This window comes from Mirounga angustirostris, unplaced genomic scaffold, assembly GCF_029215605.1.
Source record: "Mirounga angustirostris isolate CCGP_5_RB_7025 unplaced genomic scaffold, mMirAng1.0.hap1 SCAF_3, whole genome shotgun sequence".
Taxonomy (NCBI): domain Eukaryota; kingdom Metazoa; phylum Chordata; class Mammalia; order Carnivora; family Phocidae; genus Mirounga; species Mirounga angustirostris.
Window position 1 is genome coordinate 135,984,557 of NW_026991711.1, and position 18,309 is coordinate 136,002,865.

Here is an 18,309-nt window from a genome sequence, read left to right on the forward strand (position 1 = left end):
GTGTAGGGCAATTGGCACCATTGGGAATATAAATTGCTATTATGTGGAGAGCAGTTTTGCAAATGGCAGAACTCTGCATATTTCTTTCCTTTTTTTTTTTTTAAAGATTATATTTATTTATTTGATAGAGCACAAGCAGGGGGAGTGGCAGAGGGAGAGGGAGAAGCAGACTCCCCGCTGAGCAGGGAGCCTGGTGCTGGGCTCCATCCCGGGACCCTGGGATCATGACCTGAGCCCAAGGCAGATGCTTATCTGACTGAGCCCCCCAGGCAGCCCTGAATTCTGCATATTTCTTAACTTAAGAATTCTACTACTAGGAACTTAAGCTAAAAAGAGTAATTGGTCAAATGTGCAATTGTATTTGTAAAAAGTATATTATGCAAGGCAAAAAAAAAAAACTTATCCAAATGCTTATCATTGGTTAAATAAAGTGCTCTGTCACCCATCCATATAAAGGAACAATATGAAATCAATAAAACAACCCAAGAAGCCAAAAAGAATCCTGTAGATCTGTATTTTTTGGTAAAGACGGATTATCTTCCATATATTGTGGAGAGAAGTTAATTGCTTTCAAAACAGCAGCTTTGGGGTGCCTGGGTGGCTCAGTCAGTTAAGCAGCCGGCTCTTGACTTCAGGTCAGGTCATGATCTTGGGGTCATGAGATCGAGCCCTGCATTGGGCTCTGCCCTAGGCGTAGAGCCTGCTTAAGATTCTCTCTCCCTTCTCCCTTTGCCCCTCCCCCTGCTTCTGCACTCTGTCTCTCTCTCTCAAAAAAAAGGCAGCTTAACAAAACTCCATATACAAACTGAATATTTATGAAATATGATAAATTAATATAAAGTATAATATATTAGTGGATACTTAGAGAAAAAAAATTTTTTTTAAGATTTTATTTATTTATTTGACAGAGAAAGATACACAGTGAGAGAGGGAACACAAGTAGGGGCAGAGGGAGAGGGAGAAGCAGGCTTCCCTCGGAGCAGGGAGCAGGGACCCAGATGTGGGGCTTCATCCCAGGACCCTGGGATCATGACCTGAGCCAAAGACAGATGCTTAAGGACTGAGCCACCCAGGTGCCTCTTAGAGAAATGTTCTAAAGTGTGTTGGCTAAATGTTAACAGCAATCTTTTTTTTTTTTTACTGTTTCTTGCTTTTTTAGTATTATAAAAATGTTTAATACCACACATGTACCATTTTCATAATAAAACAGAACAAGATAGGGGCTTTCCATGGACTCTGGCTCATTCTGTGTGGTTTCAGGAGAGGACAGAGCACATCCACTCAAGAGAATGACCTTTGAGAAGTGGGTTCAGAATGAAAAAGTTAATGCTAGACGCTGTCTTTTTTTTTTTTTTTTAAGATTTTATTTATTTGACAGAGAGCGAGAGTGAGAGAGGGAACACAAGCAGGGGGGGCGCGGGAAAGGGAGAAACAGGCTCCCCGCTGAGCAGGGAGCCCGACGCGGGGCTCAGTCTCAGGACCCTGGGATCATGACCTGAGCCAAAGGCAGACGCTTAACGACTGAGCCACCCAGGCGCCCCAAGACGCTGTCTTCTTCACAGCTGCCAAACACCCACTAAAGAGCTTTAGTTGCAAAGACTGTATGTCACTTCCATACTTGTTATTAGAAAGCGCTTGATTCATATGGAACAAAGTGGTAGGATGATTGTCCAGAATAGTATTGTGGCACACTGAATAGCCAAGTAGACCAAATCATCCTTTGGTCAGACACAATGTAAAGGTCAGTCATGACAATGAAAGAGAAAGAGGGCTGTGGAGTTGCTGTTGGTGAGCTCACACCTGTTGTTTCTGTGTTCCTTACAAGGTTATTTTGATTCAGGCCTGGAGCAAGATGATTTGCAGCTATTCCTAAAAGCTGGTTCTGCTTTTCTTTTTTCTCCTCCTCACTTCCTAGGAGCCATCAGCAGGTGAAGATAGGATTGTTGTCCACAGTGAGGGCTGTGCCCTCGTTTGTGCTGCTGTGTATTTTTATAGACACCATACTCCTGACCCTATCCTGAGGCCCAGTCTCATTTGCAGCTGGGCTCCCCAAATTTTATTCTTTTTTTCAAATGAAAAAGTTTTCATAGATTTCCATCTAATGCTTTTTAAAAAAAATATATTATAGTTTGGTATCTCAGAAATCTGTCCCTGTGGGTGTTCACTTGGATTCTGAAAATAGAGCTAGGTCTTGAAGTGGTTTCCGAATAAATAATGAAACATGTGTTCAAAGTCTGTAACTCTTCCTTCTGCTTAACCACATCCTAGATAACCCGCCAATGGTAAGTGTCATTTGTGTGAATAGATTCTCTAGTTTTAGTTTTCAAGGCCCCCCTTTTTTTTAATTCCAGCTGTCTGAATGATTAATGTGACTAGGAAAATACTGTTGACCCATTTAAATCATGTCAAACAACATCCATTGCTCATCTACATAATGAAATACACACTGAACATTATATCTTGAGTGTGGGAGCCAGTGGACTACAAAATAATGTTTTACTCATGTAGCTTATAAAATAAAATATAAGACATTACGACTAATCATAGCATTAAATATTAAACTATTCAAATGGTAACTGTCAGTGAAAATCACCTGTAAACCAAAACAGCTAATAACATTTCTGCTTTAGTATAGTTAATTAGAGAAAGTGGGGGTGGTTGCATGCAACAGTGTGAGTTTAAGAAAAGTCTTTATGTCAAAGCATGTTTTAATATTATTTGACTATTGTGAGATTTGTTGTGTATAATTGAATTTTTTCAATTGTTAATCAGTGGTTGTGAAAATAAGTTTGCTGAAAAATTAGAAAAAATTATTTGACATTTTTATCATAGTTTCATTAAATTGGTCCCTGAATAATTTTAAAGGCAGCTAATTTATAGTTGAAACTATTTTGATCAATGATCAGATAACAAAGATAAGCTTTGACTGCTTTTGAAATATTTAAACTTTATAAGGATATCATTTGCACAGTGTTTAAATAAATGCAAATTTTAAAGGCACTGAATTTAGGCTATCAGGTTTCCATGGTTACACCTTTCCAAGTTATTTTGTGTACTATGTAAATAGGTCTGTGAGTCACTGATAATTGTTTTTTTGTTTGTTTGGTTAGTAATTCTGTGTTTAGCTGAATTTAATACAGTTCACATGGCTTGCTTTGGTTTATGTATATTTTGGTGTTTGTGATTGACAGTGATTGAGCATTTCTTATGGAGTGCTTGCCTTTTTTGTCATAAATGATGTATGTTGCTGGTGCTTGACATGTAAATAAGTTCTCCTGTATCACTGTTTAATAAACAGGAATTTTTATGCAAAGAAGACTTCTTGGTACATTTAAACAATAAGGTTTGGTGAGCTCTGGAATATCTCTATTAAATAATTGCACACTGAAACAAATATATTTGTAATTCTTACAAACTAAGTTCCCAAGTTTACCATGGACAACGTAACTATGGATAAGCACAATATGGACTGAACACAATTTAGTAACAGAATAAAGATAGCATTCTGCTCTCTGTTTTAAAAGATTTTATTTATTTTAAAGATTTTTTTTTTTTGAGAGAGAGGTGAGTGAGTGAGAAAGCAAGAGAGAGAGAGCACAAGCAGGGGGAGGGGCAGAGGGAGAGGGAGAAGCAGACTCCCCGAGGTGGAGGGAGGCCAACGTGGGGCTTGATCCATGAGATCATGACCTGAGCTGAAGGCAGACGCTTAACCGACTGAGCCACCCAGGTGCCCCTTATTTTTATTTTAGAGAGAGAGCATACATGTGTGCATGTGCACAAATGGGGGGGGGGCAGAGGGGAAGAATCCCAAGCAGTCTCCCCACTGAGTGAGGAGACTGACTCAGGGCTGATCTCATGACCCTGAGATCATGACCTGAGCCAAGATAAAGAGTTGGCCACTTAATCTGACTGAACCACCCAGGCACCCCCTTTCTACTCTAACTCTTAAAATTGCTTGTGATACTGAGCTTTACAGGGAATCTTAACTGCTAAGTGGAATCTTTCTACAACATGATTTCTCCTATCTCACCTTTTGCACAGATATAAAAACTATTTCATGTACTAATGTGTTTGGAAGGATATGATTCTTGAGAAAAGCTGGGGTCTTTTATGCCTCTGAACGGAAGAAGAGATTTTCCTTAGACTTCACCGTTAGCCATCAGCATTCTGGCAAGGTCTCCCCAAGAACTCTGAGAAAAATGTCAAAATTAGGCTGTGCATAATTCATCCTACTGAGTTTGAGTCTTCTCTCAATACACTACAATCATGAGATGCTATCCAGTTTGTGAAGTATTAATACATCTGCAGTCTCATTTGATGGTCAGGGTGGTCCTGTGATGAAGGCAGGATAGGGCCAGTGTTTTGGATAGCATGGTTTTTAGGAAGCAGCTCTGGGACCCAACCTAGGATCTCATGAATGCTTTGTGAATTAGCCAAAGCCCATTTTGAAATTCAGGCTGGTTTCTACCTACTGATTAGTCCATTTTAGAGTGCCCTCCCTCCATCACACAACCAATGATCGTAATTACAATTTATCAAGTGCTTACCCTGTGTCACTTTCCATACCTCATGTCATACAATTATCCTAGCAACCCTGTGAGGAAGGTATTATTATTCCTGTTAACAGATGAGGAAACTAAGGCTTGGAGTGTTTAACTAACTTGTGCAAGTGAACCAACTATTGTTCAGAGAAGGAAAATCAATTTAAGCAAGAACTCAAGTAAATATCCTATGGTGCGTTCACAAGCCAAATATAAAATGTTTTAAATGCCACACTATTTCCTTCTTTTTACCTACAAATTTGCTAAGTTTTATTTAGACATTTTAGGGTTGCTTTTCTTTTTGTAATACTCTACTAAGAGTATAGTTCAAGAAATGTTCAGTACACCTCACATTAGACAATAAAACATGTTTCAAATATACACATCAAATATTTTAGTATTGTGGTTATATTGAAGACTTTGGTCTAAAAATGAGATAATGAAAAAATAAATAAAAATGAGATGATGGATTTGTCATTCCACCAAGTGTGACTAATCTTGGTCTGCTAAAGTTTTCAAGTAATAATACATTTTCAGACATGAGAAGCAGCCTGCTTTATACAGATAGAGTATACAGATAGAGTACATGTTTTGTTAGGGGTGATGTAATAGTTTTGATTTTTTAAAAAGATTTTAGTTACTTATCTGAGAGAGAGAGAGAAAGAGTGAGCGAGCTGAGGGAGGAGCAGAGGGAGAGGGAGAAGCAGGCTCCCCGCTGAGCAGACAGCCCTGATGTGGGGCTCAATCCCAGGACCCCAGGATCATGACCTGAGCCAAAGGCAGATGCTTGACCAGCTGAGCCACCCAGGCACCCCAATTTTTAATCTTTAGTACAAAATTAATGATTTTATAGTTGAGCATCCATAAAAAAAAGACAAGGGTCAGTTTGTAAGTATTCCCCTTTTAAGCCCGTACCATTTTAATACATTGCACTTTTTGCATTAATGCCTGAAGCTATGGAGTGATTATTCACATGGTTAACTAAGTCCATACAGTTTAATTGAATATAAAATTTTTTGTGGCAACATAACTACATCAGTCCAAAAAGCTACTTTTAAATAATTTGGAACTTTTTCTTTTACTACAGAGGCTACTGTTTATTTTCTCTTTATTTTTCTTGTGAAAATAACCCTTTGGTGAGTGATCTTGGCTCCTATTGTCTTAAATCTATGTAATCTCAACTGCAGAAGGTTAGAAATATATTGTTTTCCTGGGGCTTTAGCTTCCTCACTTTGGGTTGTGATTACTGACCTCCCTACCTACCTTCCACTCCTATTACCTGGTTACAGAGCAGAAACAAAACTCCCACATGTGTCAAAATACCAATGGTAGAATTTATATTTAAATGTTTTCTTTTTATGTCATGCCTTTCACTTTGAATTGTACTGTGAAAACATTCTCAGAAAAATATTATGATGTAGCGCTGGTTTTTTGGGGGGTTTTTGGGGTGTTTTTGTATTGATAGTGCAGCTTTGGTCAAAGCTCTGAGCTATTTTATACCAATTGTTTGCATAAATGACCTTAAGTGATTCATTAAAGGAGAGAAAGAAATACATCCAACAATGTAACTAGAGCATGTTGCATATAGAATTCAGGTGACAGTGTTGTGGGATGAAGACTAAAATTACACTCTTTTCAAATGCTTTAATACAGAAATATTCATGTTAAAGCCATGCCTTTGATCACAAACCTTAAGTCCCACTGTCTTCTATTACAGGGTATTTTTATCCAAATAACTAATATTTTGAGTAGTGTTTTACATGACAGTAGTATTTATGAAGGATTTTTTTAATTAAAGAAGGACTTTCTTACTGTATCATTTTTTAAAAACTCATGATATTTATTTTTATATGAACTTTCTCTAAAGTTGTATTCCGTGTATGATTTTGGTGAAATTGTTCTTTCTGATTCTTATTTATGTGCTTTAATATAAAATTTTTCTGTTCCTCTTCTTTAGCCAAAGTGTGTGGTAACAGGAATGCCTCTTTTGAGAAATTTGGAAGGTTGAAGTTTGCCAGATGTTCTGTGCTAACCTAAAAGTGTGCATTCTCTGGGTATCAGGACTGTGTGGGTTTCTTTCCTGTTCCTTTGATGGAATGAACATTTGCTTTTGGTTCATTTTGGTGGTGGTGGTATACTGCTACTCTAATCAGAGTTTGCCTTTTATTCCGTATTTAAACTATATCACGGCATCCAGAAAATCTGGCAGAGAAAATGATATTTTGATGACATTTTCCACAGGGCTCAACTAGAATGAATTATTACATTTTAACCACAGCCCTAATAAACAGTTCCTTTATTTCCCCTGGAAAGACACAATATTTCTTTGTCCAAGAAGTTGCCTGAGTATATGTATTGTTGAAGTGCTAAAAAGCTGCTTTTCTCTAAACTTTAGCTGGGAGACAATGGGATTTTCTAAGCATATACTATTGCAGTGTGACTCAATACTTTGTGATTATAAAAATGAATTTAGATTTAAATTGTGAAGTAAACATTTTTTACCCTAAATGGAGAAGTTTCACACAACAGCCCCATTTCCTTTTACACATCAGTCATTTCTGTGTAACTTCCATTTATCCATCAAATGATTTGCTCTCAGTTTTAGATTTTGAGTTCTTACTGTAATCTTTGACTCCCCTCCCCCACCTATGGTTGGGCCAGCCTAAAGGAATTTTTTTCTAGGCCCACAAACATAAGTCTATTTTATTAACTAGGTTTTATTTATTGATACGTGTTTCTAGAGTAGGATGGGGTGTTTTTGTCTCCCAAGAAGAGGGGAATGCTTTTTTGTTTAAATCACAGATCCCTGGGTGCTGGTAGTATACATTAATGGATAATCACATATTATCCGATTGACTTTTGTAAAAAAGAAAAGGCAGTATTTTCCTAACCCCATTTCTGAGCTTGTCATTGTCATTATACTCTATCATTTGGTATTGCTAAATTTTTCAAAAGGAGGAGGGATGTAGCGTGGAGCCAACTTCCTGATGGAGCCTTGGGGAAGGTCATGTTTTGCTGTGACCTGGGCATCATTCTTGAATGTTGTTATTATTGGAAGAGGGTGCCCTCAGGCCACCGCCCTTCCTTTCCCCAGAAGTGCTCTAACCATGGCAGACTTTCCAGCTCATCTTCTCTAGAATCAGGACTCCCAGGCTTTGGTTTATGGCTTGATGACGAGTTCTGACATCCACAGGCTAGTATCGATGAAGACGACTGTCTCACCTTCATCTGACTACTTTGTTTTATTGGCAGCGGTGGCCTGATTCTATTTTAATCTGAGCACGGTAAAATCTCATAGCAATTGCAAATTTAGAGCTTTAAGCAACTAGGACAAATGTTTATGTTACAGTATAAAGTGATTTGTGGTTTTTTTTATTCACTTAAACTATTTTACACATTTCTTTTTTATTTCTGTGGAATCTTTGTTACTGTTTTAGCAGTCTTAGCTGTGAATAACTTCAATGACAACACTATTGGATGTCAGGTAGAATCTTTCTTTCAGACAAGTGTTCATGCCAATATATTTTAGACTTGACTTTATACTTTATTTTGAGCATTAAGGAAAAGAATCTGTTTTCCAACACCTGCATAACTGTGCCTGCATCCTCTTTAGAAATGTTGTTTAATAAACACTGTTGCTTTATCATCCAGAGGCTATTGCTAAATGCTGTTAATTAGGCAAGAAGAAAAAGGAAAAAAAAGTGTTTTTTACGGGTTTGTAAAACATCCACTCTTCTTCTTGTCGTGGTATCTTAGCTTGAAATCCAGGAAGCAATGGTGTATGGTGTCCATATCCATGATTTCCTGAATTGGAGAAAAAGTGTGGAAAGCATCTGGGGAAAAGAAGGCTCTTTACCAGCTTGTTTCCTGTAAGCTCAATTGGAAGACCTTGTCTGTGCAAATAGATTTCAAAATAGAGCCTGCCCTTTGACTGTCTCCATAATTACATGGCTCACTCTGTATTTTATTTGGCAGCCAGGGCAGTTAACCCCTGGAAGGAAGGGGCTGATGGCATGGCCAGCTTGGCTTCCCCGACATGTCCATGGGAATGAATAAACCACTGTTTGGAGAAGCCCATAGCTAAAAACACACCAGAACAGTCTTCAACTGAACTGAAACTTAAAAAACAAGTTTAATAATGTTTATTATGATTGGTTTAGAAACTTACTTTGTCCTCATTGTGTAAATTGTAGAGAGGTATTAATTGTTTTAAAAAAATTGGGGAGTTGGGGGAGTTCCTGTTGCTTTGATGTAATCAACATCTGTCAACAGAATGAATTTGCTTTTGTTTAGTTTCAAGGGCCCTTGTCCTTTAGCTTTGCCCAATCAGGATCTGCTGCAGCCTGGGGCATTCCCTGAGCTGATTTTCTTTATTCTTCAACAAATGCACAGGTTATTTCTTGTGCAATGTGAGCTTCTCTTCTGCTTTATAGTCTCCTTGAAATGGGAAGGAACCCTCAATCGTTCTCATTTACTTTTAAAACAGGTACATCTGAGTACTAGATTATAAAAATCAATGAGAGTTATATCAAGTGATGCAGACTATTTAATTTTCCTTTCACAACATTTGTGCAAGTTATCAGACCTATCAAGTAGATAGTCCGTGTTTTAGGTCAAGAAATATAAGGCATGGATGCATTTGCAGTGTTCCCTTTTGGACTTGAGCACACGGTGCTATAAAAGCCCGTGCTCCTACTCTAGGTAATTGGTTGGAGTCCATGAAGTGTGATCTTTCTGTGGCTCTAAATCAGCACTTCGAAAATGTATTCCTATGGTACAGTCCCTTTTGAGCCTACTGTAGGAAGCAATATTTCTAAACAGTTAAAAATACCTGTTTGCTATCACAAAGTGAGTTACTTTTTTTTTTAAGTTAATGTGTAATTTAAGCAAATCATTTGGTTTGAAATTAAAATTATCAATGACTGTAAGAGCCATATTTGAAAATGAATTAGCAAAACATTGTTTTCTCTCTTAGTAATCATAAATCATTTAAATCTGGCACGCATTCCCCCCTTCAGCCAAAATAATTGCCTCCATTTGTAAAATCAATTAGATGCTGATATGCTATAAATAATAGTTTTGTTACTAGGCTTTGGCATTTGATCATTATGAAAAAATATATTCGGGCAGACATTTTACAGAGTATCTTTTAAATTACGTATTATCTCTGGTTGACATTGTTAACTAACATAAAGTAATACAGGCTACTTTATTGTGTTGTTTTCTACCCAGATATTTAATACCTCTGAAATGCACCATAACCGAGGGTTGATGCCCTGCCACAGGCAGAAAGTGCTTCCCTGGAAACATACAATGAAAAATATAGGTGTTGGTAGCCCACACTTGAGTACAAATATACTTTGTTCAGCTTTACAACTGCTTAAAATAATAAGCATTTTCATTGTCTCTTTGAAAGTTCATTCAGGCCTCTTCCTTAAAAATACTTGTTGGCCAAAAGAAAACTCACATTTTCAAGGAGAAATCGGCTTAATTAAGGGTCATTAGTAGAGGTGCACAGAAAAACCCAGGGCTCAGTGGGTGAAATGGAAGTGTTTCATTATGTGGTATAGAATGCACGAGCAGATAACAATTAAAATGGACCCTGAGTAAGAGGCCAGTAAACATGGGCATGTTGCGTGCAGCAACCTTAGTTATTTAAAATGCATTCCTCCCTCCGTCATACTTGAATTCTGTAATCCCACCTTTCAGACTTAATCTGTAAAGGGAAATAAAATGCAGTTTTTAGAAATTGATGTTATTCCCAAATATTTTCACATTTAAAACCATAACTTAGATTTCTACTGCAAATACAAATTTAAAATATGAAAAATGTGCTGCAGGATCCAGAGGACATATACCAATTTCAAAAGACATTCAGGCTGCACAGTGTGCTTCTCCATGGAGTGAAAGAAGCAGTTGCCTATAATTTTCGACACTCAGCTGAAACTAGACACTGATAGAATTTTTGTGACACTGAAAATAATTCTTACTATTACCTTTGATAACAGTAAATATTCTAGTATTTATAACAAATAACGTATAGACATACTGCCCAAGGAAACCCTATGTAGAGTTTCTGTTACATAATCGACAGTAACAACACTCACTATGATCACTCTTTGAAGATCAAATTAGTCCAAAGCAGCTCCTTGCTGATCTGGGGCTCTCATCTCCTGAGGTTTCTGATGATTTTCAGCTTGTACCTCCTTAACTTCAGATTGGTCAGCTTGTCCCTGGCAATGGTTAGTACACACCTGAAACTTGTTTCCTGAAAATAGCTATAACAAAAGGGGGTCTGGGACGCCTGGCTGGCTCAGTCGGTGCAGCATGAGACTTGATCTTGGGGTTGTGAGTTCGAGCCCTATGTTGGGTGTAGAGATTACTGAAAAATAAAACCTTGGGGTGCCTGGGTGGCTCAGTCAGTTAAGTGCTGCCTTTGGCTCAGGTCATGATCCTGGGGTCCTAGGATCGAGCCCCGCATCAGGTTCCCTGCTCAGTGGGGAGTCTGCTTCTCCTTCTGCCCCTCACCCCGCTCATGCACTCTCTCTCTCTCAAATAAATAAATAAAATATTTTTAAAAAATTAAACCTTAAAAAAGGGGGTGTGTGCTGTGCATCCTGGGTAAATTGTGGTGCCCAGGAGACAGAGAGGCCAGTCTTATGACTAATGGAAGCCTGGCTGGTGTCCCTGCCTCTGATGATGGATGTCATGCATTAAATTAGCTGTAACATTGACTGCAGAAAGTTGAAAGTTAGATACAGTTGTGATATAGTATCAGCAGTGCTTTTATTTATTTATTTAATCGAGATACAGTTGACATATAATATTTGGATTGTATCAGCTTTTGGTGTACAGAGCACTGCTTTTATAAAGAAAGGAAATAAAAGGAAACCCAACACACCTTTTCTAGAATGGTCTGTAGCAGTAACTGTAGTTTGGTTATCCTGTGACCCTGAATATAATGGGTACTGGAGAATTTTATTTTATCCACTCTGCATTTAGGAAATTTGTTAACTACTATTTATTTATTACGGTATGATAAACAAAATTGAAGATTTTGCCCCACCTCTTTTTTGCCACATTAATTGGAGGACCATTATCTTCTAAAAGCATGTATTTCTTAAGCCCATTTCTTCATTTCACCTGTGAAAACACTAGACTTTTTTCCTGGTTTGTAATGAATAGTTAGTGGAATAAACACGGTATGGTACCTTATTATCCTGTTACCTTGTGACAGCGTTTATAGGGTGTCTTTTATCAGATTGAAAGAAAAGATTTTGCTTCAAATAAAAAAGTATCATATGAAAGTGGAATTTCTGAGTACACTGCAGAATCGTAATTGTCAACAGATTGGATATATTCAGGCTGTGTTCCCAATGTTTAGGTCGTGTGTGGGTGTGCCCACATCTTTTCAGCAGTGAGCCTATCATTTGGCAGGACAGGTACATTGGCAACACTGTTCATCCTTGAAGCGAATGTCTCAAAAGCCTCAACCAGATATCCAAGTAGAGGCCTGGTGACTTCATGCCTCAAGTTTAAGTACATAGAAAAGATTCCCCCTATAATGACTGTCTACTTGAACTTGATAATGCTGATAAAGATGATCTCTCTTTCATGTAATCAGCTGCATTGAAAAAAATCTTCGTGAGTCCTAAAATTGATCGGCGTCCGCATCATCCCATTGCCTAGGAGGTAGCATGACAGTCAGATGCTGCTGAACGAAGGCACAAATGTCAGGGCTAAGAGAGACCTCCCTCAAAGATGAGAAAATCCAACTCGCTCATTTTCCTAAGTCTTCTGTATCAGTGGGCAGTGTCTGAAGTGCTCAGCATAGATAGAGCTCGGCCACAGGAAGTGCTTAGCCAGTGTTCACTGTTAATGTTATTACTCGAGGTCACATAGTTAGCTCTTGGCAGGACCAGGAGCAGAACCATGGTTCCAAGGTGCCATCCGCTGCCTTTCGCTCTGGCCCATTTTTCGTCATGCATATCACCATCTGATACAGTCTAATGGATTTGTTTTGCTTCTTGTCTGTGTCCCACCATAGAATATAAGCTCCGTGAGAGCAGGGACTTTGTCATCTGGTTCACCCTGCATCCGGAGCATGGCATACAGAGGAGCTCAGTAAGTAGTTGCTGAATAAAAGAATAAATAAATTTAGAGGCCCGCAGGTAAACCTGTTGAAGAGTTGAGAAGGGAAAGGAAAAAAATGAATGTTTATGGGGCACCTGCTTTTAAGATGGTTTACTTATGAATGTTATCTCAGCTCACAACAGTGGAGTGGTGAGGAGAACACTGCTGTTCCCGTGTAATGGTGAAGAGCATGGGGCTCAGAAGTTGGGTAACTCAGATCTATGTGCCTTCAAAGCTCATGCTATCTTCACTACTATAGTACCTCCCAATTAGATCAGATCTACGAATTTTCATGAAAAGTTCCTTCATTCTAAATGTTGATCCTATGATGTTTATTTTTTTCATTTTTTTTTACACTTTCCTTTAGGGGTGCCTGGATGGCTCAGTTGGTTGAGCAGTCAACTCTCAATTTTGGCTCAGGTCATGATCTCAAGGTCCTGGGATTGAGCCCCACATGGGCTCTGTGCTCGGGGGTGGGGGTAGGGGGAGGCTGCTTGAGGATTCTCTTTCTCTCTCTCCCTCTGCCCCTCCCCCCGCTCGTGTGCTTGCGTGCTCTCTCTCTAAATAAATAAATCTTAAAGCACACACAAACACACACATACACACACAAACCAACTTTCCTTTAAATCTAATCCCTGAGGCACCTAGGTGGCTCAGTCCATTGAGCATCCAACTCTTGGCTTTGGCTCAGGTCGTGATCTCATGGGTCATGGGATCGAGCCCCACGGCGGGCTCCCCACTCAGCAGGGAGTCTGCTTGAAGATCTGCTCCTTCTGTACCCCCCCACTCTGTCTCTCTCTCAAATAAATAAATAAATCTTAAAAAAATCCAAAAACTAATCCCTGAAAAAACCACATTCTATAGGAAAGCATGCTATCTACTAGAGCCCCTGCGCACTGTAGGAAGGCAGCTTGGAGTGGCAGGCACAGTCCTTGATTTGGTTTTACGGGATGTGGAGCCCAGGCCTTCCAGTGACCACCAGAGGTGTGAGTCTTAGTTCCTTATCCATAAAATAGTGACGTTAATAGCTGCCTACCTACCAGACAGAGTTGGTAAGAGATAATGTATATAAAGCACCTAGCTAGCCCTGTGCTTCATCAAAGAAAGTGGCCATTAAATGTTAACCACTATTATTGTTACTAATTCTATTAGTGTTATCCTTATTAATAGTAATCATAATGCATACTTTCCTCAGAAGGGAAATACTTGTGAGCTTGTGTCTTGTCTGTGGTCCTACCTGGGATGGAGTTGGGGAGCCTGGAGTCATAGATTTTTTTTTTTTTTAAGATTTTATTTATTAATTTGACAGAGACACAGTGAGAGAGGGAACACAAGCAGGGGGAGCGGAAGAGGGAGAAGCAGGCTTCCCGCTGAGGAGGGAGCCCGATGCGGGGCTCGATCCCAGGACCCCGGGATCATGACCTGAGCTGAAGCAGACGCTTAACGACTGAGCCACCCAGGCAGCCCCTGGAGTCATAGATTGATTCCGCCTAAGTCTTTACTTTAGCTGGGACCCATGACCACAGACTGCCAACCAGCTTCTGTCAGCCACCTCACCGAAGCATGTGTTTGCTCAGCGAAGGGGGCTTGGCTTGAGAGAGTGGATGGATTACATCAAACCCATCACCACTTTTGGAAAAATAACCTAGATGCTAGTAACTTTTAACAGTTTTGTGATGCCTTTTATGTTTTCTGGGTGTTTCCATGTGTGTCAGGTCATTTTTTCTCGTGTATGAGAAAAATAATATACTTTGTGGAGGCAACTTGATGTGCTTTCCCACAGCTTTGGCACTTACTGCATGTTCCTGGGGAAGTTACTTACCTTTGGGTGCCTCAATATCTTCAACTGTGGAATGCAGTAGAAAGTTCTCATTAAGATTAAGGAGCTAACGTATGTAAAGTGCCTAGGACAATAAGTGACACGTAGTAAGTGCTCAATATTAGAAGCTATAATGGAGTGCACGATTTCTTTCTCATTAAAATCTTTTTAAGTGTTCTTGAAGGAACTGTCATTTATTAGGCATCTACTGAATGCAAAGTGTTTTCACATACTTTCATCCTTTTTCACATATTCCAGTTAATTCTCACCTGAGCCTCAAGAAACTTGATCAGGGCCACACAGCTAACAAGTGGGGCTGAAGTGAATGTTCAGGCTTCTGCTTTCCAGCTGTCTGCTTTTCCTAGGTTACTGCCATGCCCCGTACACCAGTTGACAATCCTAGAGCTGGTGGTGGTGTCTTCAGGGAAACGTGCAAGCGTCAGGGAATATGTACCTGCCTCTATCAAACAACTTTTGATTTTTAAAAGAAATGATATTGCTGCATTTGTCTAGTATTTGGAATTGTTTAAAATAACACTGAAACACTTCTGTAAGTTTGATTCAACGCTATTACATTCAACTTTATGGAAGAACATAACCGAGTGAAACTTATGACCTTGAGTCACTGACCATGGGGGTTTGTTTGTGTCCCTGCCTTTTTTCAGTTCACTTGGAGATCTTGACTTTGGAGGCCAGTACTCACCTGCAATTCGTGTTTCTGTTATGTTTCACAGCTGAAATGTTACTCTAGGCCAGTAATTCTCAAACTTAGGTGGGCATCAGTCTCCCCGAGGGCTTCTTGCAGCACAGATTGCTGGCCTCATCCCAAAGTTTGAGTCAATAAATTGAGGGCACCCATAATTTGCATTTTTTCCCATGTGATGCTGATATGGTGGTCTGGGTACCACATTTTGAGAACCAGTGCTCTGGACCAGGAATTGACAAACTTCTGTAAATGACCAGACGGTAAATATTCTAGGCTTTGTGGGGCGTACAGTCTCTGTCACAAATACTCAACTCTGCCGCTGTGGCTCGAAGGAGCCATAGAGCATCGTAAGTGAATGAGTGTGACTGTACTTACAGGCATTGAAATTTGAATTTCATATAATTTCACATGTTACAAAATACTATTTTTCTTATTTCTTTTTTGCCCACTTATAAATGTAAAAATCATTTTTAGGTTGCGGACTGTACAAAAACAGGCAGCAGGCCAGATTTGGCCTTTGGGCTATAGTTTGCCGACCCCTGACATGCAATTGTGACATGCTGGGGAATTTTCAAGCTATTGTTTTAATTATAAAAGTAATGCATGCAGGTGGATAGTTTAAAAAATCTAACAGTGGGGCTCCTGGGTGGCTCAGTCATTAAGCGTCTGCCTTTGGCCCAGGTTATGATCCTGGGGTCCTGGGATCGAGCCCCGCATCGGTCTTCCTGCTCAGCGGGAAGCCTGCTTCTCCCTCTCCCACTCCCCCTGCTTGTGTTCCCTCTCTCACTATGTCTCTCTCTGTCAAATAAATAAATAAAATCTTTTAAAAAGTTAAAAAATAAAAAATCTAACAGTATAGAAGAAAATAAAATGAATCAGGAAGACTTCCTCCCCACCCCAGGCCTAATCACATGGCCCAAAAATAACCACTATTGATGAATATCAATTTTCAGAAATTTTATAGAGATTTACAAGCTTATATAAATGTATACATTCTTTCTTACATCAGTGGACTTTTTATACATATTGTTCAGCTTTTGTCTTTTCCCTAATAATGTATTGTGGCCTGTTTACATATCAACACATAGAACTAAATGCTTTAGCTTATTCTCTAATAGCTTCATAGTTTTCTGTGTAGATATACCATACTATATTTCACCAGTCCCCCACTGAGGGACATTTGCATTATTCCTCATTTTTTTCTACCACAAAGTGAGGGTATGTCTTACATCCATTATTGCATAATATCTGCAAGGTAAGGTCCTAGGAGATGAGTTGCTGAGTCAAACGATACACGCATTTAAAATTTTGATAGCTATTTCTAAATTCCTGTTGTGGGCACTTTCGGACCCTACATTCATTTTGCTTCAGGGTCACACCCTACATTTCTGGTTTTTAGTCTTTATCTGACTTGAGCATTCATCATAGTGAATTTTGGTATAATGGCTCGCTGCACGTGAACTTAACACAGAGTAGTAATCCTATCAAGGGCAAAAAGTGCAGCTGGCCATTTGCCCATGGTTCTTGAAAGGAAAATGGCTTTAAAGAATATAAAGCCACCCAAGCAGTGCCCTGAATCTAGGGTCATCCTGGACATTGCTGGGGAAGGTACCACAGCAGAAATTGTTCTTTTCGCAGACCTGGTACTTAGCGGATGCTTCTATATGTTTGTTTCCCATCAGAGTGGAGTTTTCCATTGTCAAACATTTATGTAAACATAGTATTAGCCAATAAATGTGCTGTGCTATTATTGTACTAGAACTCAGGATATCACCGTTTTCCTTTCTATTTGGGGCTTTTCCTTTCTTAGCCACTAAAGGATTAGGACAATGATTTAACAGACAACAATGCAACATCTTAAAATATAGCACTGTGTTAGGTTTTTTAACTTAAAATATGCCCATTTCTGCTCATAGGTTGTCACAGAATTTTCTCTTCACCACTCAGTCATATCTACTTACACAAGCAGTCCAGCAGTCAACAAAGAAGAAATTTCTTTTTCCGGAGACAAAGAGAGATTTCCCACAGTGTAGTTTTGCCAGCTGCAGTTTCTTCAGCTCACCCAGTCCCTGAGGTACCGTACTGCCCTATTATCTGCTGCTTTTTCCAGCCAAGATGCAGCTTAACCGCAGAAGCGATCAAATGTCTTTGCACCTTTGATTTCTGAGCCATTTGAATCATGATTTTTAAACTTGGTTTGTGATCTAAAATCGTCATTTGAGAAGCTATAACATCCGCAGTTCTATAACATTATTATTATTTTTTTTAAATAAAGCTCTGGGCTTACCGCTGCGTAGCTTATTTAGAATTAGTTTCTACCACGAAATTTTCTACATTAAATTTCTAACACAAAGGTAAAAGCACATGTCTACAGTTTCTTAACTTTTTTAGAGAAAAAAATTGACTGTTAAACTGGGATCATTCAAGAGAGATTACTTGGAACTGGTACACTAGATGTTATTTCCTAAGCCTGCTTTCAGACTCTCCATAGTATTAATGCTGCTGTTTGGAACGCTCCTTTAGAGTAAGGAAATAAAACCTCTCGCCTCAGAGTGTTCTTGATTTTTTTCTCAGAGACTACAATTCTCTGGAAAGACAATCTATCCACGTTCCAAAATGCAAAATAAAGGAGGCATGCGGGTCATGTAGGAAGAACGAGAATAGCTGAAAGAAGTCTAGCTTTGTCACAGAAGTCACTTACCTTCTCCCTTTGAGGCATTTTTTTAACAGTGAACCCACATTAAGTATATTATACTCCCTGAAGGTGAGTGGCCCTTTTTGTGTGTGTGTGTGTGTGTGTGTGTGTGGAAAGGGGCCAATGAGACAGGCTACCAGAGCCCAGAGGGTGTTCCTGGTGTTTCCTTGGTGGCAAAGGAAAGGAAGTCTCCAGAGAGATGAATATATTGTTTTAGAATGTCAGTGACAACCCAGGAGCCCCTCTGCCTGTGACTGCAACCTGGCCGCGTCACAGAGCAGAGTGGAGACAGGAGCACGGTCTGGGGCGGAGACTGGGCGAGCTTTCGAGGGCACTGGTGGCCAGGCTGTAGGAGTCGATGCCTGCCCCGAGCTCAGCCGTGGCCACCCAAGCCCTGGCGTGCTCTGGATCAGAA

General features: G+C 39.5%; 1 protein-coding gene across 9 annotated transcripts in view; it reads left to right on the forward strand.

Annotated features, from left to right (window-relative positions):
* The window catches only part of METAP1D (methionyl aminopeptidase type 1D, mitochondrial), an 83,472-nt gene that overhangs the window by 48,797 nt on the left and 16,366 nt on the right, over nt 1-18,309 (forward strand). For 6 of the 9 annotated variants that reach the window (XR_010410180.1, XM_045868622.2, XM_064586680.1 and 3 more), the window contains one exon: nt 17,116-17,273. The exons of 1 other annotated variant lie outside the window; for it this stretch is intronic. Coding sequence is in view for 5 of the 8 variants with exons in the window: in XM_045868622.2 (XP_045724578.1) it covers nt 17,116-17,273 (158 nt within the window). In the remaining 3 variants the exon portion in view is untranslated. Of the gene's footprint in view, nt 1-17,115; nt 17,274-17,773; nt 17,964-18,309 lie in introns of those variants that run through there. 2 more of the 9 variants (XM_064586682.1, XM_064586681.1) reach the window with 1 other exon arrangement.